We start from the raw sequence: 27,859 nt of genomic DNA, 5'->3' as shown, positions 1-27,859 counted from the left end.
TATATATATATATATATATATATAAGAAAGAGGGAGAGGGCGTTGTGTGTAGTTCCTTTTGTGCTTTTTGTCTCCTTCTGCTGTTGGCAGCAAAGAAGGAAGAAAAGGAGACACTAAAAAAGGGGACAAAGGAGACAGTCTCCTTGCTGCTGCAGCAACAACAACAACAAGAACAGCAGCAGCAGCAGCAGCTGTTGCTGCTGCTGCTGCTGCTGCTGCTGGTGTGTTGAGGGGATCGAAGAAAGTGTCTCCTCCTAAGGAGACAGTTGCCCTTTTTTGTCTCCTTTTTATTAAGGAGACAGGTGGCCTTTTTTATAATAGAAGACTAAAAAAAAGAGACACTAGAAGGAGAGGGACCCTTATCTGCTGCTGCTGTTGCTGCTGCAACAGCAGCAGCAGCAGCAACTGCAGCAGGAGCAGCAACAGGAGCAGCAGTCCAGACTGGACTGCTGCTGCTGCAGCTGCAGCAGCAGCAGCAGCAGGCCTCCGGTGTGTATTATAGATTAAATATAATTAATTAAGAAAAAAAGAATAAAAATAAATAAAAAAATATTTATATTTATAATTAAATAAAAAAGAAGACAGTAATATAATTCAATGTATAATAATAGGATGAGGAGCTGACGACAGCAGCAGCAGCATAAGAGAGAGAGGAGGCCCAGCGCTGACGACACACGCAACAGCAGCAGCAGCAGCAGCAACTTGCTCCTCCTTCTTATATACATTTATTAATTAATTCTTTTGTTCTTTTTTGCCCCTTTTTATCTATAGGAGCAGCTAGTTTAGGCAAACAAAGCAGCAAAAGATCCCTTTGCTGCTGCTGCTGCTGTTGCTGCTGCTGCTGCTCCTCCTGCTGCTCCTGCCTCTGTATATATGTATATGACCACCGGCTACATTTATTGGGGTGTATATACACCTGAATTATATAAGGAAGAAAATTATATTTATATTTTATATTTATATATAAATTATATTTAATTATTTTTCTTCTTTTTTTTTCTTCTTATAAGGAGATATATATATAACTGTCTCCTTTTTTTTTTATGTATATATTCATATATATATTTATATATTTATATATATATTAATTTAATTCTTTTTTTATTTATTTTATTCTTTTTTTCTTCTTTTTTTGTCTCCTTTTTTGTTTGTTGTATGCAGGACTAGAGGACTTTTTCCTTATTTGTCTCTTCCTACATATATATATATTTATATATACGTATATACGTATATATACGTATACGTATATATAAATATAAATAAATAAATAAATAAATAAATAGATATATTGATTTGTCTGTCTGTCTCTCTTGTATTGATTTGTATATTTCTTTAGATATTTTTTCCCTTTTTATTATCTGCTGCTGCAGCACGTGCTGCTGCTGCTGCTGTTTGTGCTTATTGTATTCCCGTGGATCTGCATCTGCTGCATCTGCTGCATCTGCTGCTGCTGCTGCTGCTGCAGCAAGATAGAAGATGTTTAACCTAGGTATAGATGGTGACGATGGTGTATCTGAGCAGCACGCGGTGTCTCGTCAGTTAGCCCAATACCAAGAAAGAATGATGGCATCTAACCCTAATATAAATACAACAAATATAAATAATCCTCTCCCCTCCTCCTCTCCCCTACTAAATAATAATAATAATATAATAGAGGATGAGGAACCATCTCCTAGAGGAGAGGAGCATACACCAATAATAAATATATTAACAAATAATTTATTAAGGACCTCCTTCTCCCTTAAGACTTTATCTATATCTCTTATGTCCCTTTTCTTTCTTGCATTTGGTGGTCGTTGGATATTTACATTTCATTCACATCCAGATATGACTAATGGTTTCCATCTATCTATGGCTATTCTTATGATTATTCAATTAATTGGTACTATTGGTCTTTCTTTCTTTCAAGCTTTTGTTGCTGATGACTCCAAGTAAGTAACTATTATTTATTACAGGGATTTATTACTGAGGGTATTGATGGGTTATACAGGTATTGCGGGATGTTTTTTAAGGGTTTTATGCATGTCCTAGGGTTTAGGGTTTAGGGTTTAGGGTTTAGGGTTTGGTTATATTTATAATGGTGGTGTTGGGTTATATTTTATCTCTTTGTCTATAAATATTATCTCTCTCTTCCTTTTATCTTATATCTTTATTTATTTCATCTATTTAGGGTTTAGGATTTCCTAGGATTTCCTAGGGTTTCCTAGGGTTTCCTAGGGTTTAGGGTTTAGGGTTTAGGGTTTTTTTTTTTTTATTTGTTGTTTGTGTGTGTATATATATGTGTATAGGTGGACAAAAGGTTTCCGTACGGGTAGTAAGATATTATCAGCAGCAGTAACTCTTGATTTATTAACATGTTTATTAAGATTAGGTGAATATTTATATTTATATAATAGTTTATCTACATTATGGTGGTCTAAGTTTAATATAACAAAGAGCGAATGGTCTCTTTTTGCTGCTGCTAATCTATTAGATTCTATCTCCTTATTTTCTTATGGATTGTCTCTCTTTTATATTGAATGTTATCATGATGAGGGGACACTAGAGGAACTTGCATGGGCTATGCTTATACTATTCTCTCTTGCAGGCACATCCAGTAAGATATTCACCATAATAAACCCTAATACCAAACCCTAAACCCTAATACCAAACCCTAAACCCTAATACCAAACCCTAAACCCTCATTGTACTAGATATCCATTTATAATTATCCATGTTTATTACATGTATAATACAATAATAGTAATACATGCATACAAAAGAGACCTTATTTTCTTCTATTTGTCTGTGTGTGTGTGTGTGTGTTTGTTTGCTGCTGCTGCTGCTGCTGCTGCTGCTGCTGCTGCTGCTGCAGTGTTGCTGATGTTATTTACTGGGTATGGTGCTGTATTTATGTTATTATTTACTGCTGGTGCTTATGCTGTCTCCTGTTATTGGGCCTTTTTATTTGAGCCTTTATTGACTAAATGGGCACCACAGCTACACTCTAGGGATATAAATACAGATATAATGCCTACAGACCCTAAGGAGCAGCAGCAGCAGCAGCAGCAGCAGCAGCAAGGTTCTTATACATATGAACAACAACAACAACAACAACAACAACAACAACCCCACTTTATTAACACACAATCCTTCTCTAATATACCAGGCATGACTGCAGCAGCAGCAGCAGCAGATATACCTACACAATATGATTATTCACAACTGCAGCAGCAAGTCTCTCAAGGAATAGAGATGGGTGTTGTTGCACCGCAGCAGCAGCAGCAGCAATAATAATAAAATAAATATGTATATATATATGTATGCGAGTCTTTATTACCAGCAGCAAGCAAGTGGAGACAAAAAAGGAGACACCTGAATACAGCAGACGCATGCATATACGTGCATGCATGCATATACATGCATGCATGCACGTATATGCATGCATGAGTAATTCAGGTGTATAGGCAGGTACCAAGTGTCTCCACACCTCGATTTAGAGACGCCGCGTTAATAGCGGCAAAAGGCAGCAAATTGTCTCCTTTTCTTTATTATATGCTGCTTTATTCTTTAGGTCCTTTATATATAAATAAATAAATAATATAAATAATGTAAATAATATAAATAAATAATATAAATAAATATATATTCAGGTGTACAGACACCACAACCCTACAATTTATTATAATAAACCAATGGACTCGCCAATCTTACATTTTATACATCGCACAACTTTTCCTGTCATTAACATCCAGCTAACTAGCTAGCTAGCTAGCTGGTGGCTAGCTAGCTGGATAGCTAGCCAGCGGGGTAACAGGGTAACTCTCTATGTTAGTAACGTCGTAGCTAGCTGACCTGGTAGCTGCGTAGATGGTTAGCCAACTGGGTAACAAGGTAGCTAGCTAGCAGGATAGCTAGCTAGCTATGTATGGCTAGCTAGTTAGATAGTTGTTAATGGGTCTACAGGTGGCTGGATAGCGAACATACACGCAGATACTCCGCAGCAAATAGAGACTAATAAAAGAAGGGCCTCTTGTTGCTACTAGCTATCCAGCTAGCTAAATATTTAGATGCTACATTTCCTTATAATTTGCATGCAATTAAGACGGATAGGTGTCTGTAGACCGCTGGTGGTCCAACGGACCATCAGTGGTCCAGTGGACCACCGTGACCAGTGGTCCACTGAGGGAAGGAGAGGTCCAACTTCTTTCTTCCCTACACTAAGGAGCCGCTGCACTGCCTCCTTAAGAAAAAAGAAAGGAGACAGTTGTGTACGGCACAAAACAAAAGACAAAAAGGCTATTGTTGCTGCTACTGCTGTTACTGCTGCTGCTGCTGCTGCTATTGCTGCTGCTGTTCTGGGCCACTCTGTGGCAGCAGCAGAGACGATGGGCAGCAGCAACTCAAACACGGAAGGAGACAGCAGGTGTCCCCTACAGAAGGAGACGGCAGCTATCTCCTTAGGAGACAGCAAGTGTCTCCTTAGGAGACAGCAAGTGTCTCCTTAGGAGACAGTGGGTGTCTCTCTTGGTCGCACTGCCTCGGCCTAAGACACAAACGCAAGGAAGAATAATTAGGCATAAATATACATGCATGCATGCATGTATGCATGCATGCATGCAAGGGTGACAGAAGGAGACTCTTAGAGTATAAGAAAAGGAGACAAACAGAGACACCTAGAGTATAAGAAAAGGAGACAGAAAAAGGACTAATAATATATAATAAGAAAAGGGGACAAAGAGACAAAGAGAGATAGATAGAGAATAAGAAAAGGAGACAGAAAAAGGACTAATAGTAATATACATGAGTATAAGAAAAGGAGACAGAGGAGGAGAAGAAGAAAAGGAGACAAAAAAAAAAAAGAGACAGACCATGATATTTATACTCCTATCTATATCTGCTGCTCCTGTCTCTAATAGATCTCCTAATAAAGAAGAACCCCCTAATCCTCCGCCATTAACCATTGCCCTTTTTACTATCCTGTATACACACATATTTATTTATCTATTTATTTTATTTATTTATTTATTTGTTTATTTTATTTACTTTATTTATTTGTTTTTTTGTTGGCTTGTTTATATTTATATTTATATTTATATTTATATTTATATTTATATTTATATTTATATTTATATTTATATTTATATTTATATCTATATCTATATTTATATTAATTAATTAATTAATTAATAAGTGTCTCCTTTTATGTGTATATTTGTGTATAAATATACGTACCTTATACTCTCTGTTTGTGACAAGAGATTCCTCCAATCAGCAGGAGGAGAATATTTATTAGGTGTCTCCTTTTTATTAATCATTTCTTTATGTGTAGGATGTCCTGCTGCTGCTGCTGCTGCTGCTGTTTCTGCAGCATACTTATCTACTTCTGCTTCTGCTGCTTGTGCCTCTGCTTCTTCTTCTTCTTCCCCTGGTGCTGCTAATACAATAGGTATCTCCTTTGTCCCTTGTCTTGCATAGTGTCTCCCTGCCTCTAATTGTACAAACTCTAATGCATCTAAGAAGGCAGCAGGACTTAATTCGTGAGGATTGGGGCTGGCAGAGGAGACAGTTTGTACAGCCTCTGCAGCAACAAGGTGTAGTGCAGTCATCTTGGGTCGAGGACCTCCTGCTGCTGTTCCTGCTGTTCCTGCTGCTGCAGTAGCAGGTGTACCAGTAGTAGTACGAGATCCTTGAGCAGCAGCAGCAGTTTTAGCTACTACTGCTGCTGCTGTAGTTAATGCCTGCTGCTGTGCTGCTGCCTCCTGACCAGTAAGGGCCCCTGATTCCTTTAATAGGGCAGGTAAGGAGGTTGAGTCCTCAAAGAAGCGCGAGAGGGACATTAGGCCTTGGGGATCGTTGGGATCGTTGGGATCGATGGGATCGGGTCTAGCTATTGTCTGGATCCTCTGACGACCATCATCAGAGGGAGGGTATAGGGGTGCCCTAGATAGCTCCCCTGCATACTGCTTAGCTAAGGGGACTAACTGTCTAGCTGTTATATGCTCATTTAATCCCTCTGGTGTATCTACACCTAACGTAGTAAATGGCTGATACACACGACCCATCAGCAGCATCATCTGCTGCAGCAGCAGATGCCCTAATAAGAATATATCCTTTACCTTAGGGTGTATCTGTACATATATACATAGACACACATACATAATATATAAATAGATATATAATTATAATGTATTTATATTATATAACTGTAAATATATGCATATACATATACATTATATGTATAGATTCCCTAGCAGCTACCTAAACCCTAAACCCTAAACCCTAAATGAGGGTTTGACTCACGTAAATGATGAGGGGTCTACGGAAGTCTTTAAGGTCTGTTGTATGAGCAGCAAGAACAGCCTGAGGAGAGGAGACACTCTGTAGTGTCCCCGAGGAGACAATAAGAGGATTAGGGTCTCTAAATATTAATTGTGCATGCGGAGGTAATGCCTTATAAAAACATTTATTGTTTAATAATTCATATAAACGCAATGCCTATACACCCAACACACAGCAACACAGGCAGCAGCAGCAGCAGCAAATAACGCATGCAGAAGCATACACCCTGCTGCTATGGCTAGCTGTGGCTAGCTACCGCACAGGTAGCCAAACCTGGCACGCAGCTAGCAACAGCTAGCTAGCGCAGCTAGCTATGCGTAGCCAACTAAGGGTCTGTGGCTAGCTGGTGGGTAAGGTGTGCATGCAGGATATAAAGTATTTTCTTACCACTTGCTGTCTCTCTTCTCCATCAATAATTCTTTTCTTTGGGTCTCTAAGGGCCTCCTGAAGAAGTGTCTCCGTTTGGGTTGCCCTCTCTGTCTCCTCCTTATGAGCCTTCTCACCCTCTGGGCTACGTAGAGGAGCGGGAGGGGTAGGGCCCCCTCCCTGCCCTGCTGCATGTGGAGGTAGCGGGGGGGCTCCTGCCCCCATACCCATAGATGGGGGCCCCAAACCCGCACAAACCTGGTTAGCAGCCTCCAGCAGACCCTCAGGGTGGGCCCCATTCATAAGGAGATGCTTCATGGTTAATTGCCTCTGTGCATGCTGGTGCTGGTGCTCAATAACATGTAAGTCTTCTAGGTATTTAATACCCTCTTGCATTAGGGCTTTATAGGCAGGGGTTGGGGGAGGGGGGGCCCCCTTCTTCTCCCCGAGAACGGGGCCCCCCACCGGCGGAGGCGGTGTGGCCGCCTCCTCCCCTACTATACCACGCAAATCTACACCTGTTAAGGAGGTGTGGAGACAGTCGCTTGAATGATTAAACCCTCGCATCCTTCCCTCCAACCACCGCAGCAAGAACGCCGCCCCTAAGGCCTAAAAGGAGACAGACACCCCTCATGCATGCATGCAGCAAAAGATAAGATATACATTATTACTATTATTATTATTACATTATTTATAATATATAGTTCCCTGAGATATAATGTGCCTTCAGTGTCTCTTCCCTCCCCTCCCAACTCCTTGTATGCATGCATGCATGCATGCTGTCTCTTACATCTCTTCTTATTTTCTCCGCTTGCTTCCATGCCCAAGTGTTAAGGGGCTGTCTTGCAAGCAATGCCTCGTCTCCTCCTGGGTCTATTCCCTTAGTCCCTAGTTCAGCAGCAGCGGAGACAGCCCCCGCTGCAGCAGCAGCAGCAGCAGCTCCCCTGTCTCCTGCCCATAGTGCATGCACTAGAGGAGACACCGGCACCCTTCCTTCTCCCCAGTCCTTTGCCAGGACAGCTAGGGCCCCCTCAACCTTGGGGCTGGGAACAGCTAAAGGAGACGCTGCTGTCTCCGGAGAGGAGACAGCCATCAGCTTATTCACTTCGCTGCTAGCAGGCAGCACCTGCTGTCTCCTTACTAAAGAATTTAAGAGGGCCAGGGCCCTCTTGCTGCTTATTCCCTCCTTTATTAAATGATACAATAACTGACTCGGGGATCCGATCCCCTTGTATCGCTCAGCCTACACACATACCCCACATACACAACACACAGCATACGTACTTCTACTCCTGCTGCAACTTTTGCTGCTGCAGCTCTTGCTGCTGCAGCACTTCAATCTGCGGTCGAACTGTTCCCACGACCACGGGATGCCGTCGCTGCTGCTGCTGCTGCTGGCATTGCACTAGATGTGAAGCCACTGCATGGCATGTTGCACCAGCAGCAGCAGCAGTAGGCCGCAGCAGCAGCAGCCGAAGCACCAGCCGGAGCAGCAGGAACAGCAGCAGCGGCGGCAGCAGCAGCAGCAGCATCTTTGCTTTATCTCACCGTGGCATTCTCTAGGGCGTTGAGGGCCTTGTCTCTTTCTTCTGGTGTTGCTGCCTGCAACAATTGAAGTGTCTCTGCTGCAGTAAGACTGAGGGCAGCAGAGACACTGCCGGGAGACCCTATGGGGACAGCAGTGCGGAGATCGCTGAGGAGGGGCCTTTCCTGGTGGCCCCCCTGGGGGCCCCCATCCTGGGGGGTTCCCTCAGGAGAGGACAGAGAAATTTTAGGGGTACTATTAACAAAGAGGAGATCCGTAAGGGGTTTCGGCAGTCCAAAGGCAAGAGAAGGGTCTCCTGGTGTCCCCTGTGGGGTCCCCACAGAGGCAGCTAGCGCTAGCTGTAAGGGAGTCCCTTCTTGTAGGCCTACATAGAAGGGCCATTTGTTCTTTTGTGCTGCCTCTCTTATTGCTTGCCATCTCCTTACAGCAAGACAGCAGGAATTGCTTCCCTTTGCTTCCCCCATAGACCCACTCCCTGTCTCCTCCTCTGTCTCCAAAGGGGGGAAACCAGGAGGCAAAAAGGCCTTAGGGGCAACAGCTGTCTCTTTATAAATTGCAAACATTGAAGACAGTAGAGAAGAAGCTGCACATACACCCCAAATGCGCACGCATGCATGCATTACTATTTGCGTGCATATACAATTTATTGCATTAAAGTCATACATAGGCGCACATAAATAAAATGCAGTTTTCAAAAGAATAAGCAACAGCTGCAGCAGTAGCAGCAGCAGCAACAGCAGCAGCAACAGCAGCAGCAACAGCAGCAGCAACAGCAGCAGCAACAGCAGCAGCAACAGCAGCAGTAGCAGCAACAGCAGCAGCAGAATTGGGTAGCTCACCGAGCAAGGGTATATGTTGTATGTCTCCTTGAATGTATATTGTCCATTCTGCCCTAAGACTGCCATCATGTGCCTCTCTCTTAATATTTAATGAGGGAGACGTAGGGGTATTGAGGCCTCTAGATATACGCAGCCGTACTGCAGCAGGAAGGGCCCCCGGCTCAAAGCAATGCACCAGGAAAAAGGCATACAAACGAGCAGCAGCAGCAGCAAGGGCCCCCGGTGAATCCAGCACGGGAGTCGCCCCTTCCTCTACCCCTCCCTGGGGGGCCCCCTCAGGCGCAGTCAGCAAGTCATCAAAAGAAGGGAATGGAATAGAGGCCCCAGGAGTATCCACGGGGACACCTGCAGTCGTGCTTCCAGAGACCCCCTTGGGGCCCCCTACTTGTCCGGGGCCCCTTGGGAGCTTAAGCGTTTGCCTCATTGTATGCATTAAGTCTCTAATAAAGACCTGGGCCTCGATAAAAGTACGAACGGATGCTTCTTCTGAATCTGCAGGGGGGGGGCCCTGAGGCTCAGTAGACAGCCGCCGTGCATGCATCCCCGTACCCCCCAATATAGAACCCTCGAGAGCCTCTGCTGCTGCCTACGGTACACACAAAGGCACACAGACAGCATGCAGCAACAGATAAACGCTTGCTCCTGGTGCTGCAGGTGCTGCTGCAGCATGTGTGCTGCGGGAGCTGCAGTTGCTGCTGCTGCTGCTGCTAACGTTTCCGTGTGCTGCTGGTGCTGCATTTGCTGCTGCATCTGGACTTGCTGCTGCGGTCAAGTGTCTTACCACAAGGAGTCTCCTCTCGATTGTATTGAGTAGCAGTAAGAACTCTTCGCGTCGCTGCAGCAGCTCTGCCCTTGATACTCTCCCCAGGGGTGTCTTGTTGCTGTGGCGGCTGCTGTCTTCGTCTCCTTCTTCCTCTTGATTGCCTCCTTGAGCAGAGGGTAAGCCTAGGTATTTTGCAAGATCCCTTGCCTGTTCATTTAGCTGCGCCATAAGAGGAGAAGCAGCTCTTGCTGCAGCATCAACACCATCAAGAATAAGGGCCTCTATAAAGGAGGGTATACCTAGGACAGCAGCAGCACTGGTTGTATCTGCAGCATGGGGGCCCCCAAAGGGGCCCCCAACCATCCTATTAGACAGGGGCCCCGCCATTCCTCTTTGCTGGGCCCTACGCTCCTCCTCCTCTAAACCCTCTAAGTCAGGAGGCTGCACATCAAGAGACTGCAAAAAAGCTTCAAGAAGAGACACTGCAGCACGACTGTCTCCTGCAGCACCGCTGCGCTGCGCCGCATGAAATAGGCCGCTCATATCCCTGCAGCAGCACACACATAAACACCCCAAACCCTAAACCTTAAACCCTATATCCTAACCACTAAACCCTAAATCCTAATCTTAAGGTTTAGCGTTAAACCTCAATATTACGGCCTGCTTATGAATGTTTACGATCCGTCTGCTTGTGACCAAACACTAAACCCTAAACCCTAAACCCTAGGCATACAATCTTGTGGAGGGCCCAAGCCAACTCATAAGCAACCGTCTCTGCTCTAAAGAGAGGTGGGGGGCCCCTTCTATATACTCAGAGTCAGCTTCAAGCCATGCACGAATGGAGGCCCCCATGGGTAGCAGCCACAGGGGATGTGCCCTGCGCGCTCGGAGCCCCCCTCGAGGATCCCAACGGAGGCCCCCATAGGGGCCTCCCGGTTGAGAGGGTCCTGGTTTAAAGTTTTCAAACAGAGTGCGCAGCAGCTGCAGACGACGTTTTTGCCCTGCAGGAGTGAGGCCTGAAAGGAGACACATAAAGCAGACAGGTAAAGGAGACACATAAAAGGAGAAACTTGTCCCATTCTAGCATAGACCCAAGCCCTAAACCCTAAACCCTAAACCCTAGATGCTGTATATAGAGGCCTAAGACGCTTAACAATGGAGACTGAGCCCTTGTGCCATGCTGCGCTGCACAGGAGACAAATGTGCTGCCTACCAAAACTCAGCGGACCCTCAGTGCCCCCCGTTGGGGGCCCCTCCTGAGGGGCTCCTTCATCCAGTACGAGGCCCCTTGCCTCCGGGTCTAGCAACTCCCTGTAGCGGGTCATAGCGCATAGAATTGCCCACCTCAAGGCGCGCCCGCCTCCAGCTCCTGCTGCTGTTGTTGTTGCTGGTGCTGCAGTTGCTGCTGCTGTTCCTTCTGCCTGCTCCGCGGGAGTTTGCAGGGGAGGCAGCAAGGCTTCATGGATGGCCAGTTCAGGTAGCCGCAGCAGCAGCTTGCGGGTGCGCTGGGGCCCCCCGGGGGCCTCCTGTAAAGCAGTGGCCCTCCTTACCTCCCAAAGGGGTGCGTCTCCTTTTGTTATAACAACAGGCAGCTGCTCAAAGGCTGGCAGTTCTTCATGGGAGAAAAGGGACCCCCTAAACTCCTCCCATACGTCTTCTGCCTGCCGCAGCACCTGCTGCTGTTTTTGTTGTTGCTGCTGCTGCTGCTGCTTCTTTTGCTGCTGTTGCTGCTGCGGCTGTACGGTATATCTTGTTGCTGCAACACGGGGGTAAAGGGCCTCAAAGAAGGCATCAATCTGTCTCTTAAGGGCCCTGAAGCCTACTGTACCCAGGGGGGCCGTTGCTTGTGCTGCTGCTCGTCTCTGTACAGCAGCAGCAGCAGCTTCTGTACATAATGCATGCGCTAATCTTAACTCTAATATATCAGCCCCTAAGTCTAGCTTCTTATTGGGGCCCCCTCCTCGTGTGTGGGCCTTCTGCAGCATATGCGTGGCCCCCTCTTTTAGGTACCTCATTGCGTCTGTCTCCGCATCAACAGCTAAAAATAAAAGGGTCTCGAGAGGCAGCTGTAAGTGTCTCCAACCCTCATACTCTTCCGTGGCCCCCTCGGGGACCCCTCCGTGAGAAGGCCTCTCATCATAGGCCCCAAAATGCACGTCAATGACACCAGCGGGGGCCCCTAAAGTTGTCTCCTTTGAGGGGAGTTGAGCTGTACATGCATCCGGATAGTCATCAACAGGGGACTGGGGGCCCCATGACTCGAAGTCTGCTGCTTCTTCTGCAGTCCCTGGGAGCCCTTGTGTGGGGCCCTCAGCTGCCTTTAAAGGAAGAGTACTGCTACTAGCCTTCCTTGTGCTGCTGCTGCTGCTGTAGTTAGAGAAGGGCTGCAGCACACCCTGTGGGGAGTTATTGGAGCGGGAGGCGATCCCGCAACCCTGGGATCGTCTCCCGACGTCCCCACGCCCACAGGGGATAAACGCACACCCCACATCTTCTAAGGGAAGTGCTGCAGGGGACAGTGTCCTGGGCTGCTGCTGCTGCAGTGCTGCAGCAGCAGCCAGTCCCCGGCGCCCAGGAACAAGCCCACCCCTGAAGGCAGATCGAATGGACAGGGAAGAGACACCTAGGCAGCAGAAAAGACCAACAGCAGCAGCGACAGCAGCAGCCCATACACCCGAAGGCTTCATCTTCCCTCCTGCTGCCTCGAGACACCGGGGCCCCACAGAGGGCCTCTAAACCCTCCTCTGCTTTCCCTCTAATGGTAAACAAGAAAACTAAAATATGTTAGCAAGACAAACTTCCTATATAAATAAAGAAAGTTCGGTCTACGGTGTATATACATTCCCGTGTGCTCTCACTCGACAGGGGGGGGCCCTTGGGCCCCAGAGGGCCCCTGGGGGGCCCCCTCCTCCGTGGGGGGTCTTGCACATGCACACCTTAGAGAGAAAACAAGCTTTGTGTTTATATCAACTTTTCGTGTATTTGTTGTTTAAGGAAATGCCTGTAAAATAGTAGATAACTGGAGGTGGCAGCTAATGGGGCTCCTGGGTCCCTTTATACGAGGCCCTAAACCATAAACCCTAAACCCTAATGCCTACACTCTAGACGCTAAGCCCTTAGAGGATGGCGTATCGGAGCTGCAGAGGCCCTTGGGGCTATTGTGCCGCTTACACTCCTCTCTGTCTGAACTTGCGGGCCCACAGAGGGCCCAGCAAGAGAGCCACCGCAGCCGCTGCAGCCGCTGCTGCTGCAACTGCTGCTCCTCTCCAAGGAGCCAAAGGATCAGCAGCAGCGTTTTCAATTACAGTACGGGCAGGATCAGCAGGAAGAGCAGCAACAGCGGCAGCAAAGGCAGCAGGCGCAGAAGGAGTAGGAGCCGGGGTAAGGGAGAGGGGGGCACCATGTGTGTCTCTTTGGCGCCTGCCACCGCCCTTGGGAGGCCTATGTGCAGCACCAGCATCAGCAGCGTGTGGAGCAGCAGCATCAGGAGCAGCCTCCAGACCAGCAGCAACAGCAGCAACAGCAGCAGCAACAGCAGCAGCAACAGCAGGATCTTCTGGATTATTGGATAGTGCATGCAATATGCAACAATCGCGGTCTTTTGGAGTAAAGAGAGTAGTTCAGAAGAGAAGACATCAAATGCGAATAATGCAGCCGCTGCAGAAACCCTTCATTCCTCCTTCCCCTTCTGGTGAATCTGCAGCTGATTCGGGTGTATCTGCAGGTTCTTCGGGTGTACGTGGTCCATTACCTTTATCCTTGGTGAATTCTGGTCCTGTGCGTCGTTTGTTATACAGTGGATCTGCAGCAGCAGCAGCTGCTGCTGCTGCAGTGGATTGGTCTCAGTATTGTTCTCCTTGTCGGGGTGTACGTTGGCATCCTTGTGGGGCCTGGAGGGTACAATTTGATAGGAGGGCCCCCCAACATAATTTCTTTGTTCGTGCTGATCTTTATTTTCGTGTGGGTACCCACGGCTTCCATGGCGCTAAGCAAAAAGCTATTCAATATAGAAAAAGATTAGAAATGGAGTGGCAAGAATTAACAGACACATGGGCACGCATGGAGCAACAGAAGCAGCAACAGAAGCAGCAGCAGCAGCAGCAGCAAGCTGGAGAGCACCAGGAACAGGAACAAAAACTGCAGCAGAAAAGGGAAGAGCAACAGAAAGAGCAACAGCAACAGCAGCAACACCCCATGGGTGACTTCCTGCTGTAATGGATAATAAGATGCTGCTAAACCACAAACCCTAAACCCTTGCATTTAGTCAACAATATAAATGAGGCAAAATTAAAGGGGCCCCTCCTAAGGGGCCCCTCATCAGCTTTCAGTGCAGCAAGCCTGCTTCCTGATGCTGCTGCTGTTACTGCTACTGTGTTTTGCTGTGCTTTGTGGCAAACCGTGACTGCAAACCCCAAATGAACAAAGGCGCCATTTAAGGGTTTAGAATTTAGGGTTTGGGGTTTAGGGTTTAGGGTTTGTAAACCCTCAAGAGAAGCAAACACTTGTATTAGCACGAACTAAACAACACATGTGCTGTTCTCTGCTGCAGCCAAGGAAACCCTTGCAGCAGCTCCCCACAGCTTAACTACCCACAGTAGATAGGCCAGTGTGGGGCTGCATGCACCGCATATTGCTAGCTGCCGCTAACGATGGCTAGCTGCAGCTGGCCATGGCTAGCCCCAGCTACCTATGGCTAAATACAGAGTATTAAAAAAATGTACCACCAGATATGCATTGCGAACGATTCAGCAGGAGCAGAAACAACTGCAGCAGCAGCAACAACAACAACAACAACAGCTGCACCCCGTCCATTAACCAGGGCCTCTCTGTGGGACCTCCGAAGGAGCCACAAATCCCTAGGGGGCCATTCAATAGGTTGGGGGCCCCATAGGGGGCCCTCGTTAGTTTGAGGGGGTCCCTCTATGCTTGGGTGCCCCTAGGTGCTCCTTCCAAAGGGGCCTGTATATTCAGGACTTGTTATGATGCTGCCGTTGCTGCTGTTGCTGCTGCTGCTGCTAGTGCTCCAAATGAGGCTTAGATCACCTGAGAAACTAGAGAGGGTCGAGGAAGGCCGCAGCAGGCGCAGGGTGGGGGGGCACCTGGAGTCCTTGCTGCTGCAGCAAGAGCTGGTGCTGTTGCTGCAACTGCTGCTGCTGTTGCTGCAGCAGCTGCAGCAGCTGCTGCTGCTGCTCGCTAGCAATGCGCTTCCAAACAAAAGAAATGCCTTTCTTCTTAGCAGCCCATGAGAAGCAAGAAGGGGGCGGCAGCAGCATAACAGTGTTTACTGCTTCTGGGTGTCTCCTTGATGCAGCAGCAGCAGCAGCACCTGCAGCATCTGTGCCTGTGCACCAGATATGCTGCAGTAGCATCAGCTGCTTCTTCTCCCCATAAGTGCATGCAAGCAACAGCTGCAGCTGCTGCTGCAGCCGCAAGCTGCTAGCATCTTGTTGCTCTGCTGGCCATACCATCCAGCAGCCTTCCCCTAGGGCCCCAAAGGAGCCCCCCTTTCCTATTTTGTAAGAACTAAATCTTCTTAAAGAGGCGCTCCATCTGCTGTCGCTGCTGCTGCTACTGCTGCTGTCGCTGGTGTTGTTGTCGCTGCTGCTAGTACTACTGCTTCTGCTGCTGCTGCTGCCGTTTTTGTTCCAAAAAAGAGGAAGATAGAGGGTCTCTAACTCGCGCATCGACAAGCCCAATTCCCTTTGCTGCAGCTGCACAGCAGCTTCGTGCAGCTGCAGCAGTTGCTGCAGCCGCTGCTGTGGTGCTGCTGCAGTATCAGCAGCAGCTGGGGGATCTGATGAACCCTGCTGTGGAGGCAGTACACTTGCTCCCATTTGCTGCTCTTGCCCTGTCTGTGAGGGCAGCAGCGGCCGCTGCTGCAGAGGCACCTGCCACGGAGCCTGCTGCTGCAGATGATGCTCAGGGCGCGCCTGCAGCAGATGTTGTTGTTGCAACAGCTGCTGCTGCTGCAGTAGCTGCTGCAGATAGAGTAGCTGCTGCTGTTGCTGCTGCTGTTGCGCTGAGGCGCCCCCGGCTCCACTGACTGGCAGGGCCTGCACAGCCTGCTGCTGCTGCTGCAGCAGCAAGCCAATGTCTGGTTGCTGCCACAGCATTTGCTGATGGCTGTGTTGCTGTTGCTGCTGCTGCTGCTGCTGCTGCGGAGAAACTGGAGCAGTCTTCCGGCGAGAAGAGACGGGGGCCCTCCCGGTACCCTTTCTCTTGCGCTCTGGTGGCTCAGTTGCTGGTGGGCCTTCGGGGTCTTGCGAGCCCTTCCCTTCTTCCCTGGATCGCGTTGCTGCTGCTGCATCTGCTGCTGCTGCTGCAGCAACCACTGCAGCAGTAGCTGCAGCCTGATCTGTTGATGCCCTGTGCCGCTGCACTACCTGGGTTCCCAGTGCTGCTGGAAGAGGGCCCCCAGGGGCCCCTTCCTCACCTCCTGGAGGATGTCCTGGGGCCCCCTGATGGCATCCAGCAGGGAAGTGTAGAGGCAGCTGCGTATGCATCTGGTGTGCACCTCCGAATTGCTGCTGCTGCTGTTGCTGTCGCTGCTGCTGCTGCAAATGCTGCTGCTGCTGCCGCCGCTGCTGCTGTTCGAACGCCTGGATATCTGTATCAGAGTGCATGCGCTGCGGGAAGGCAGAAATCTGTTTATGGGTGGGAGCCAGTGGGGCTGTGGGATGCTGCTGCTGCTGTTGCTGCTGCTGCTGATGCTGCTGCTGCTGCTGTAGGCTGTGCTGATCCTCGCGGCTTTGTGATGCTCTTAGTTCATCAGGGGCCCCGCCTGCATACAATTGTGATGCATGCGGCTGTGATGGAAGGGGTCCCCAGTCAGTAGGCAGCAGGAGAGGCCCTGCAGCCGGATGGGGCCCTAAGGGGGCCCCCGGGGTCCCCCCTGGGGGAGGCCCAGGGGGGGGCCCGGCAAAACTGGAAGTCGCATCGGAGGGAAGTTGTTGAGTACCAGCGGACGTTGCTTCAATAGGGTTTAGCTGAGGGAAAGGGTTGTGAGATAAGGTGGGCCCCTGGGGAGGCAGGGGCGAGGGGGCCCCTGAGGGCCCCTGAGGCTGGGGGGCCTCCTGCTGCTGTTGCTGCTGCTGCTGCTGCCCTGTCATGCTGTTGATGGCATTCAAATAAAAGCAAAGTCCTAAAGAGATGCAACAAAAACCAAGTAGAGGAGACTAGAACCTTCCCTTCAGGGGCCATGCCCGCATGCAGCCCCAATGCCTCCCCTGCTACCTCTAGGGATATGTTTGCTGCTGCAGCAGAAGCTAGTTCCTATTAAACAAGACTATAAGTGGCATTAAATATGTGCGAAAGGAAAATATATTGACTTAGAAGAACAACTTTTTGGAGAAGCGACTATCTTGTTAGATAAGACCTCTTTACCTGCCTCCTACTGTAAAGTTCGTCATTCTGCGTGCATACATACGTGCAGTTAGAAATGCACCAGCATATGCTCTGCTAGAGAAAAGTTTATTTAAATGGTTACTCCTCTTAAGAAGGAAAGGAAGGCCGTTAAAGCCGTTCTCCACAGTGGTATTCTCCAACGTAGCACTCCTGTAGCTGTCGCTGGATGGATGGATGGATGCATGCACGGATGGATGAACACATGCAAGGATGAATTCATACATGCATTTACGCACGCATTTGCGCATGCATTCATACCGAGGCTGCAGCTAGATCCCTCCGCAAGCAGATCCCTCACAAGCAGAGTGCTTGTTTGCAGCATACGCATCCATGCATGCGTGCAACAGCCCCTTGTACGGGCTTGAAGGGGCTGTCTGTTAGCGATATATACGACAATTTTTGTTGTTGGCAGTAGGGACGATTTAGCTGAGTTAAAAGGAGACAGTAAATGCTTCGATGCCCTTCTTCTCTGCAACCTCAATGCAACAGAAAAGGACTCGGGTTGCATGTAATAATCTAGCAAAGGGGACAGAAGAGACACCTGACGTGTGCTGTCTCCCCCGCATCTCTTGATGCAGCTCATCGTGCAAGAGATACTCCGCTTGTATGCAGGCCGCATCGCTTCTTAACTGCGAGTTAAGGTATGTGCCGAGCAGTGGAGACTGTCTCTTTTCTGCCATGCAGCCACAAACCCCCTTGCTGCTGCATGCAAATTCCTCTTGTTAGTGCAATTAAGCAGAAATGTGGGAAGCAATATCTCCTTTGTCATACCAGCATAGAGCAGAAAAAGAGCTTCTAAACTGCCAGTTAAAGTATCTGCCATGCGGAGGAGACGGTCCCTTCTCTGCCATATCTCTCTTTCCTCTGTGTGTCCCTTTTACTTATATTCTCTTACTGGTGCATTAAGTTGCTAAGCTTGCCAAGGGGACAACTCTAAAGAGACAGATGGCAATTAAACAGCAAACTGCAGAGATCCATAAGGAATACGAGGCACCCGGTGAAGTGCTCCTAGATGGAGAGGGACAAAAAATCAGGAGGAACACCCACAATATATATTCTTAATAAATGTGTATATAAATACATATGTAAATGCAAATATAAATACAAATGTATATATAAATATACATGTAACTAAGTATAAATGTAAATATAAATATTGTTCATAACCCGAGTGTTCACGCAGGAAGAAATATAGAAACGGACAGGAGACAGCCTGTGGAGACAGACAGAAGAAGGGACACAGTTGTTGATGGGGACAACCCTGCAGCCCATATTTGGAAGCATGCAGGCGATGAGGTCGACGAGGAGACAAATATTGAGGCAGTGCTGTCCCCTGTCTCCTTCACCGGTACCCTAAGAGGGACAAAGAGTTTTTCATGCTGTTTAATTGTAAACCATTTGTTGTTATATTCCTGCATACATTTTTAAAGTAATGTTTGCTGTTTGTTTAAAGGGGTCTAAAGGCCCCATTTGCATACATACATGGATGGAAGTTAGTAAACAATGCACACATATAATATGTACCTGTATATACGTATGTGTATATATATTTAGGCACATAGGCAATTGCTGCGTGCGACAACACCCTGTGAAAGCAGTACCTAAAGAAATACTTTTTTGGTTCTTTGTTTGGTCGGCATGCACTCTTGGTTGCTGGAGAGCAGCGCGAAGGAGCAATGGGCTCATATTATCAGGCAAAATACGGAGAGGCAGAAGCAGCAGCTGCAGCAGCGAACAAAGGAACTAGAAACGGAACCAAATAAGTCCTTGATTTAAAATTGTATAGCCCTAAACATAGGAATAATGAGAGTTTTCCAGTTCTCCTTCAACACAATAAGGAACGCCCTCGGTGACCGCATCTCCCCCCTCTCCCTTCTAGGGCAGATTCCTATAGTTCTCCTTTGGCTCATGCATTAATAATAGAATATTTGGATAAGAAATTAATTTAAATAACTCAGTTAACACCCACTTTTCGTTGGTTTTGCGTACTGAGGGAAGACACAGTAACGGCATCAGCAGCAACGGCAGCAGCGTACCAGTGGGCAACAGCCTCATACGGGCTCGGCCCTGTGTGTGCAGGGAGGGCCCCGGGGTTTCTCTTGCGACTGTTTTATAGAGCACCCGCAGCAACTTGGATTCCTTTTTTGATTTGTTTTTAATTTGAAAATACATTTTAAATAAATAAATAGCTTTTTTTTTGCGTTGCAACTAGGGGCGCGGCAGGCCTGCCTCTCACGGCGAGCGGCCTCCCAAAGAAGGCCCCATGCTGCCCTGAGCACGAATTCCTTTATTTACTATATTTTCAACTTCTTCGCTATATTACACATATATTAAAGGAGAATGTTTCTCCTAAGAGGGAGCAGGGGCCTGCTGCTGCTGCTGCAGTCCCTACTGTTGCTGGTGGCCTTGTGTGTGCTGCCCCCCACTCTGGCATCCAAAACGCCAGAGAAACGCGATGATGCCCATGTCTTTTCTTGTTCAGGGAAATATGTCATTTTATCTTTGCATAAAACGTAAGCCCATGGGTTTTCGCTGCTGCTGCTGCTGGGAGCTCAGCAAGATGCCGCTGGTTCTGTCGGAAATGGGATATTCGTGCTGCTTGTGTCTTGCTACTGATGCTGAAGCCGTTGTATTTCTGCAGCTGCCGCAGAAATACAACGGCTATGGCGGCTGCTGCTGCTGTACAGGTTCTGCCGGGGCTGCAGCAGCTGCTGGTGGTTCCTGGAGTATCTCTGGAGGTGTTTGCATGCATGTCGTTGCTGCTGCTCGGTTGTATCTGCAGGCCTCGACGCGCCTGCGTACGGTGGACCTATGGGGCGACTGTGGGCAACCTCTCAGCTACGGTTGCTGCTTTGTCGGGGTGTACAGATACCGTGCAGTTGCATGCAGACAACATAATGGCTAAACTGGCCTTCTGGAAGAAGCGGGTGGACAGCCAAACGCCTTTAGACAGAATCATGGGGTCACGGCTCAAAGCGACAGCAAAGGTAAGGCCTCATAGACACCCCAGATAGAGGGAAATATCCTCTTGTAGCAGCTGTGAATGCTGCTGCATGCTCTGCTGCTGCTGTGTTGCTACGGGGAGGCACGACAACGGGATTAACAAGGATTGGGGGGATGCTGTGTTGCTTGGGTGCCATAAGATTTTCTGCTGGTGTTGGTGCTGCTGCTGTTGCTCTTGCCGTCTCATTTGTTTTGTTGCTGCAGCAGCTGGCGGTGTTGCTGTTGCTCCCGTGGGTGCATATGCTGCAGCAGCAGGTGCTACTGTATGCTGTTTGTCGTGCAGAGAGGCTCAAAATATGTGCCTATAGATGGTCGCTTCTTAGACTTGCTGCCTCGAGTGGATGCAGCAAACCTGCCGCTGCTGGTGCTGCAGCCATTAGAGGGGGGCCGCGGCATCGATGCTGTGAAAGCGCTGCTGCAAGGGTCTCCTGAAGTGTCTCCTTCCTGGCTTCAGGACGCCTCAGGCGCACCTGTCGCCTTGCTGCAGCCTAGCAACGAGGCACTGAGTCTCTTATTTCCGAATGATGTTTACAGGAGCGCTGAGTTTAGGAACGTAGAAGAGGGACGCCTAAAGCATTTCCCTGCAAATATCTTTTCTTTTCCCTTAAAGGCCAGCGCCTACTACTGTGGGGCTAAAATCCCCCTCCGTATCTCTTCTGTGGGAAGGAGACAGTTGCAGGAAGCATTTGCTGAGGATACAGCAGGGCAAGCAGAAATCAATATGCTTGTCTCTCGCGGTCCTCGCAACATCTACACTGAGCAGGACCCAACAGTTGCGCTTATTCAATGGTTTAGGGGTCCGCAAAACGAAGCAATCATGAAGGAGACACCAATACACGTGCAGACGGAAGAAGCTGTGAGTCTCCTTCCCATCCCTGTTGCTGCAGCTGCAACTGCTGCGCTGCTGCTGGGTTGGTGCACATGCTACGGAGTCCTGTGTGTTGTTGTGTTGTGGTTGAAGCCGCTGCTACCCGCCAATGCTCGCAGTCGCTATGGTAGGCCGCCACCGATTAAACAACTGTCTCCATGTTAGGGAGACGGCGGTATTCGTTTCCGTCGCCCCAATAATAGGGAAGAGACAACTCTTTCCTTGACCACAGGGGCCCTGTCGTTTGTGGGGGCCTCCCGGCAGTCCCGAGAGCCTCATTCGCGGCACATTTTAAGGGAGGGGCTTGCAATCCTGCTGATACTGCTGCAGCACTTGCTGTTACTGCAAACTGGTGCTCTTGCTGCCGGAGCTGCGGCTCTTGCTGCACGTACTCCTGTTGAGGCACTGGTAGTGCTTTTTTTTGCCGTAGCTCCCAGTGCAGTTGTCGTTACTACTCTGGCGAGTATTGCTGCTGCTGTTGCCAACTGTGTTGCAGGGCGTGGATTTTTCCGCTACTTCTTCTTGGATAACACCCGCATGTTGTCTCGCATTGGAGGTCTATTTGCGCGGCTGCGGGTGACTCCTTGTTTTGTGTGGCGGTTTGCTGCAATGACAAACATAGGTGAATACGACGAGGAAACGGGGTTCAGCGGGGGCCCCTCCAAGGGGCCTCCCGGCTGAGTAGCTGTTGGGGTTTATGGGGAGCACATGCATACAACGGGTTTGTCCTACTACATGACACCCTGCAGACCACACATAACACAACAAATCTGTAAGCTGTTCGTGGCGTTGTAATGTGGCTGCTTTGTTTAAGGTCCAGTGGGGTTGGGAGCGTGGGTGCGTGCTGCTGCAGACCTGGAGGAGGCCTTCAGTGTCGCGCAGACTTGGCCTCCAGGCCGGCGGCATTTTCCGAACATCGGGAGATTCTTTTCTCGGCCAATTAATACAGATGTTTTAAGGCCTGTAGACGCCAATGCCGCTGTTGTATCTCCTGCGGACTCCGTCTTGCAAAACGCCTTCTTTGTAAAGCCTGATGCGCACGGGAAGGTGGTTGGCGCCCGCGTACCCCAGGTAGGAGGAGAAAGGAGGCACCGCCACCCGTCCCCGTTGCTGCTGCCGGCTCAGCTAGCTGCTCCTGTCTCCTTAGCTGCCACACGCCAAGTGTCTCAGTCGCCAACCGCCTGTTCGCCTGACGAGGAGTAGACACTGAAAGGAGACACTAGTTACACTCGCATCAGAGAGAGACAGCAGGAGGAGGGGTGGCATAAGCATATACTCACCGGGTCACCTTTAAGGTGGCTACACTAAAGCCTTTTAGCCTAGTCTGAGTTGTGTAATTGGGACGATTATCTCCTCGATATCGTGTGTGCCTGTAGATGTATACGCCCTGTGTCGTAAACCGTCGTTGCCTCTTTACACTGTTTCCTTTTCTTGACTCCTGCAGCAGTGCATTTGATGTGTGTCTTTGTGCGTGCACCCGAGTACATGCATGGATTTGCTTGCAGTTAATATGTTGGGGGTTATCAGCCTACAGGGCTTCGTTTGTGTTTGGGGCTTTAGGCTGCGGGAGGGTGTCTTAGCGAGGCAGCAGGGATTGTCTTTGTCTGCATGTAGGTGAAAGGGACGACTTTTGATCTGTCAGAGTTCCTCTTCGGTAGAGGGACAAACGCAGATTTACAGCTGCAAAGCCCCAACAACCGGCTGTACGTACTGGTGTACTACTTAGCGCCGGCAGACTACCACCGCTTCCACTCCGCCGCCGACTGGGCGGCTACAAGGCACATCTACATTCCAGGGTGCACCCCCTCCGTAAGCTAAGCTTTAACCCCTAAACCCTGCGACCACAGGATACTCCCCCCCTTCCCTCCGCTCAGCATGCACCTAGAGGTTCAATCCAGTGGCCGCCGGTCGAACTGGGCGGTGTGGGGCTATATGCACGTGCAAGGCCAGTATGCTATCATAGAGCTTTTTGGAGTGTTGTAGGCGTGTGTTCGTGCATGGTAACGCGATATATGCTTCCTTATGCCAGCTAGTCTTTCTGTACTGGGTTGCTAAACAAATTTCAGGTGCAGCGCCGCATGCTTCTAAGCCGCAACGTCCTCGACTCCTTCGAACGGACCTCTGTACAGGGCTTTTGGCAGCCAGGCAACATGGGGGGATCCCGTTTGTTCTTTTCGATGACTTTTGTTGCTGCGAGTATGGTTGGAGGCATCCAGTTGCACTACCGCAGACACCTCGACAAGAACAAGTTCCTCCTTGCCCCTGCATGCGCACGCCTCCGCAAGACCTTCGTCTACGACTACGATCGCCCTGTTGACTTCTGCATGGGGCAGGAGATGGGATCCTTCCAGTTCGGTAGCACAGTAGTTGTGGTAAGGCCCTGTTCCTAGATTTGTCCATGCACTCTCTCCTAAGCCTTCACGGCTCCCTGAGCCCCCTTACTCGGTCGCTTCACTGTGTCAAGTTCCTGATAAGTGTAGTGGTGTTGCAAGGATTCAACTGCAGTATGTACAAACAGATGAAAAACCCTCGTTCAACAGTGCTGCTTCTGCGAAATTTTCCGCTTGACGATCTCTTTCTTGTGTCCCTTTTTGCGCGCGTTATCTGCTGTCGGTGTCTCTGTTTGCGGCTCAGGCATTTGAGGGCCCGGAGGGCTTGGATATGCGCAGCCCCATCTGCTCGCATGTAGATGTCAATAGCACCGCAGCGAAGTTGCCTGAGGGCAATCGGCAGCGTCTTCCGCGGTGTAACTTTACTGTGGGGAATCACGACAACCCTTTGGCCTATTTGGAGTACCTGCAGAAGTTGGTGGGGGAGGGTCCCCCGCCAGTTACGGGGGGCACTACTCAAATGGACGTGCGGCCCCATTTCGAGGACTTCGAGCGAGACCTGAAGGCAGGAGAGGAGGAGACAAGTGCCCCCGGTCCCAACGGAGACGGCAGCCTTGAAGACTCAGGCATGCAGGAAGTCTCGGATGGCACAACCGTATCCACAGGCCAAGAGGAGGAGGAGACTGAGGCTAATTCACCGTGGGGCCTTGAGAATGCATTGCCTGGAGAGTCCACGGCTGCAGCGGAGACACAAGGAGACAAGTCGCAGCGAGTTGACCTGCAAGCTACAATCAGGGAGGACGCAGCAGAGACAGTGGAGTCGGTCTGCGTGAGCGACCGGCCCCTACTGCAGCAGGTCAGGAGGAGACAGGTGCAGGGAGAAGAGATACCTTTTTCATCTCTTCGAGACCCCATCGAGAAAATAAAAGTGCTGGAACACGGCTTCGTCCACAGATTCGCCCTCTCCAAATGGCTCGCCAACGCCTGGATGGCAAGTTACTGTCCCGCTTTACCGCTGCCTCCATTCAACGCCTCTCTCCATCCCTTGGGTAGTGCATACGCAAAGGCTCGGCGGTTAAGTGGGGCTGCGGCTGTTCACCTGCCGCAAAAGAACGCGGGGCTGATGCTATTCGTGCTCATGCCTTTTCCACAGGAACCATGAGTGTTATACATTACTGTATACATTACTGTATACGTTCAAGTGTGCATTGATTATCTCAGTTTACACAGTGTGGAGTAAGCATATAGCATTGGGGAATTTCTGGGTGCCTGAGGCCTTCAAATTCTTTTGCTGGGTATCTCTGCATATGGCGCACAGGTAGAGGAAGGGCCGCCTGGTAAACGAATGCTCCTCCTTCAAGTGGGACAGCTGCTTCCGGGAGAGAGCGACAGAAGCGATGAAACCAACCCTATGTGCTTCTATGGTAGGGAGGAGGCCCGTTAGCAAGAGCCATTTTAGCCATACGACCCAATTACTGCCAGAAGAACAACAGCGACGGTCGTACCCCTGCAGCGCCTTCTGCGGAGACAACTGGACAGGGGGCTGCAGGACGACCTCGCGAGAAGGGTCTTCTTAATTTGCAGTCGCGACCCAATGGGCAGCCTGTCTGGAAGTATTTTGAGTTTTGTTTCCTGTCTTGGCGCATCACAGTAGAGGGGGGGAGAACAATCTGGTAAGGTGTGAAGCAATTGCGGGTGTGGTGCTTGCTGCAGACGCGGCGCTGCAGTCGGTGCAGCTGCGCTTTACAGGGAAGGTGTCGAATCTGCTGCTGATGTGGCCTTCGATAAGAGGAGATCCCGTACTGCTGCGGTACCCAAACTTTGCCTGTGCGAGCAGCAGTGGCTGGGGCAAAGTGACGCGCGGAGTACATTCTCAATGGCATCTACAGCATGGTGAGGGACCTGCTTGTCGGCTATATCTTCTTTCCTCGTGCTTAAATCCCAAAGTACCCCTCAGTTTCCATGAAGTGAAAGCCCTCCTGCTGTCGCATGGCGTATCTCGTGTTTCTCTGGTTCTTGTTAGTTCACTAAAACTCGTTTGGCATTGTATCTCTCCTTAAAGCAGGTCGTAGTGTTGGTGGGTGTCTGTGGATCAATTCTTGCTGCTGCTTTTGCTGCTGTCGTTGTTAACAGGAATTCTTAAGGCGACGTTTCAACTGGATGTGGGACGGCTGGCAGTCGAAGGGAAGGGAGAAATTCAGAGAAAAACATTTGTCTTGACAGGCAGGCTGGCGCGGCTTTCGGATCCTGAAAGTGTGCTGCCTGCTGCTGGGGAGATAGGAACGGATCTGACGTCCCCTCTGTCGTTAGTTGCAGCAGCGGGAGACGCGGGAGTGCTGCGATTTGATGTTACGGAACAGCCAACGCTCACCAGCGTGGATACTAAAGAATTCGCTGTCACAACAGCTGTGCCTGAGAAGGTCGTATCTCATGGAGCTTGCAATGAGTCTTCCTGTTTTACCTCCCCTATACGCAGAGCATGGGCCTCGCTGGCCAGGTGGTTCCGTGCGCTAGGGCGGCGGTTCCGCCGGAGGTCCCGTGGAGAGAGAGCAAGCGAAAAATGACGCAGGAAGCATGCAACAAAGAGGATACTTCAGACATTGTCACCAGCTTCTCATGCACTCGGACCTTGATTATAGAGTGCATGCAGTGCCCTGACGCCGACGAATGCCGCGGTGCCTGGCACTGTAGCTGTGGGGCCGCACAGCCACAAGAGCAGCGCCATTCACGCTGTTGGGGGAGGGGGGACAGCAGACGGTGGAGACTGAGCACCAGTACACATACCACCTCTAAAGTTTCCTTTTTCGCCAGGTCCCTCTCAGGCACATTCTACGCAGCGGCTCTGAAGCAGCCGCAGGCTGCTCACAAAATAGCGCAACCATGCCGACTTTGGATACTGGGCGCAGCTGTTGCTGCATGCAGCGGACTGTCGAGGAGCGATACCACACACAGCATTGTTTGGCTGCTTCTAAAAGCTGGAGGTTCTGCACAGGCAAGGGCCTTGAATTGGAGAATATTTCAATTTTACGGGAAGCCGGGATTTGGAAAAGACACTCCCTTAGGGCAAGAAGAGCAATAGCGGATACCCCAAAAGGGTTTTCGCTGCAAGTGGCTTGGTGCAGCTAAAAAGGAGCTTCAGCAGGTCCCACAGTGTTTATCAGCAGCAGCAGCAAACAGGGAAAAGCCCAAAACAGCAAAAGCAGGCGCACTGACTAAGGGCGCACCAACAATTCCGTAGATAGACGCATTTTACAGCGGAAGGTGTTTTTCTTGATCTCCTGGTGCAGCATTTGGCCTCTCTAATATAGGCGTATAGTTAGTAGAAGGGCCTTGATGGCCCCCGGCTCTGCCGCCTGCACTGCCACTGCGTGCAGCTGTTAATGTCATTGCCACTCAAGAGAAGCAGCGGCAGCTGCACTCCGCCCTGCTCTGCATTTTTTTCGTTGGCAGGGGGGGAAATCCGAAGCATTCTTTAGTAACCTAACCTTAATTCCAGACCCGACAGCGGAGGGTCACACGCTTTTTTTACGTTTGTTGCCTAGGAGTAGCGCTTGGAAGGGCGGGGTGACACGCATGCTGCTGTCTGTAGGCGAAATGTCCGAGCGCAACAAGCACCAGCAGCAGCATCGGGATGCTGCTCTCGCTCGGGACTGAGCGCACACGGAAGCTTGCTGTGCTACAGCTGCATAGCCACCATAGGGTCAACGTTGATCGATACGCGCTTACTCTTCTGCTGCTCCTCCTGTAAGGAGGCTGCGCTGCACCTGTCTGCTGCAGGAGAACGTACAACAGCAGCAGCTGCGGCAGGCAACTGTAGGTGCAGTCTTTCACTTGCCACCTGTGGGGACCTTCTAGGGATGTTGGGCTCATGAACTGTATCCTAACAGCCACAGCATACCTCCACGGTGCTACGTTGGCTTCGTGTAGCTGCAGCAACTGCCACAGTCCAACGGCTCCGGTAGCTGAGTAGTTGCAGCAACTCAATTGCTGCAGCGAATCCTTATACGCTTCTTTGTAAGGTACGCTCGAAATACTAAAACAGCATTCAGAAGCGGGTTCGCGCGTTGGCGGGTGTCAAAATGTTTAGCTGTCTCTGCGTCAGCACGACAGCCTGCAGTATGTGTCTCTTTTGAGAAGCGGGCCTCACATAAGAGACCAGGAAGCAAAGGGCAGAGCCCGGGGGCCAGACAGACCATCCCCTCTGTCCCCCTTCCTGCTTGCTGCATTATGCGCCTTCAAAACCCGTGATAAAGAAACAAACGCTGCCCGGCCGCAGATGGACGTGGGTTATGGGGATTAAGACGACTACTCCCTCGTCGTTGGTGTCTCTAAAACAAGCCACGCGACTACATACAGGAGGGTCTGCGGCCCTCACACACTTAAACAAAACAAGGGACAGCACCCATCACACAATCATTA

At 49.8% G+C, this 27,859-nt stretch overlaps 4 protein-coding genes across 4 annotated transcripts; 2 read left to right on the top strand and 2 right to left on the bottom strand.

The window, feature by feature from the left end:
- Positions 1–4,461: 4,461 nt before the first annotated feature.
- EMWEY_00007130 (hypothetical protein, conserved) lies at positions 4,462–12,522 on the bottom strand (the record flags this gene model as incomplete). Its single annotated transcript, XM_013481793.1, has 9 exons — positions 4,462–4,525; positions 5,215–6,059; positions 6,709–7,296; positions 7,478–7,930; positions 8,236–8,816; positions 9,073–9,658; positions 9,854–10,382; positions 10,647–10,851; positions 11,049–12,522. The coding sequence occupies 9 exons, from the start codon at positions 12,520–12,522 to the stop codon at positions 4,462–4,464; spliced, it is 5,325 nt and encodes a 1,774-aa protein (XP_013337247.1).
- Positions 12,523–12,958: 436 nt separating this feature from the next.
- EMWEY_00007120 (hypothetical protein, conserved) lies at positions 12,959–14,050 on the top strand (the record flags this gene model as incomplete). Its single annotated transcript, XM_013481792.1, has 1 exon — positions 12,959–14,050. One exon carries the CDS (start codon positions 12,959–12,961, stop codon positions 14,048–14,050), a length of 1,092 nt encoding a protein of 363 aa, XP_013337246.1.
- An 836-nt stretch (positions 14,051–14,886) lies between these two features.
- On the bottom strand, positions 14,887–16,944 carry EMWEY_00007110 (hypothetical protein, conserved; the record flags this gene model as incomplete). The annotated part of the gene is made up of 1 exon (XM_013481791.1): positions 14,887–16,944. One exon carries the CDS (start codon positions 16,942–16,944, stop codon positions 14,887–14,889), a length of 2,058 nt encoding a protein of 685 aa, XP_013337245.1.
- Positions 16,945–20,136: 3,192 nt separating this feature from the next.
- EMWEY_00007100 (phosphatidylserine decarboxylase proenzyme, putative) lies at positions 20,137–26,004 on the top strand (the record flags this gene model as incomplete). The annotated part of the gene is made up of 10 exons (XM_013481790.1): positions 20,137–20,226; positions 20,526–21,237; positions 21,607–21,732; positions 21,925–22,181; positions 22,725–22,919; positions 23,177–23,482; positions 23,745–24,572; positions 24,759–24,864; positions 25,154–25,333; positions 25,574–26,004. 10 exons carry the CDS (start codon positions 20,137–20,139, stop codon positions 26,002–26,004), a joined length of 3,231 nt encoding a protein of 1,076 aa, XP_013337244.1.
- Positions 26,005–27,859: the final 1,855 nt, after the last annotated feature.

The sequence above is a fragment of the Eimeria maxima genome, genomic scaffold, assembly GCF_000499605.1.
Source record: "Eimeria maxima Weybridge genomic scaffold, Emw_scaff42, whole genome shotgun sequence".
In the NCBI taxonomy this organism is placed as follows: Eukaryota; Apicomplexa; class Conoidasida; order Eucoccidiorida; family Eimeriidae; genus Eimeria; species Eimeria maxima.
Note: the sequence above shows the minus strand (reverse complement) of the source record. Positions and strands in the feature narration are given on the sequence as shown.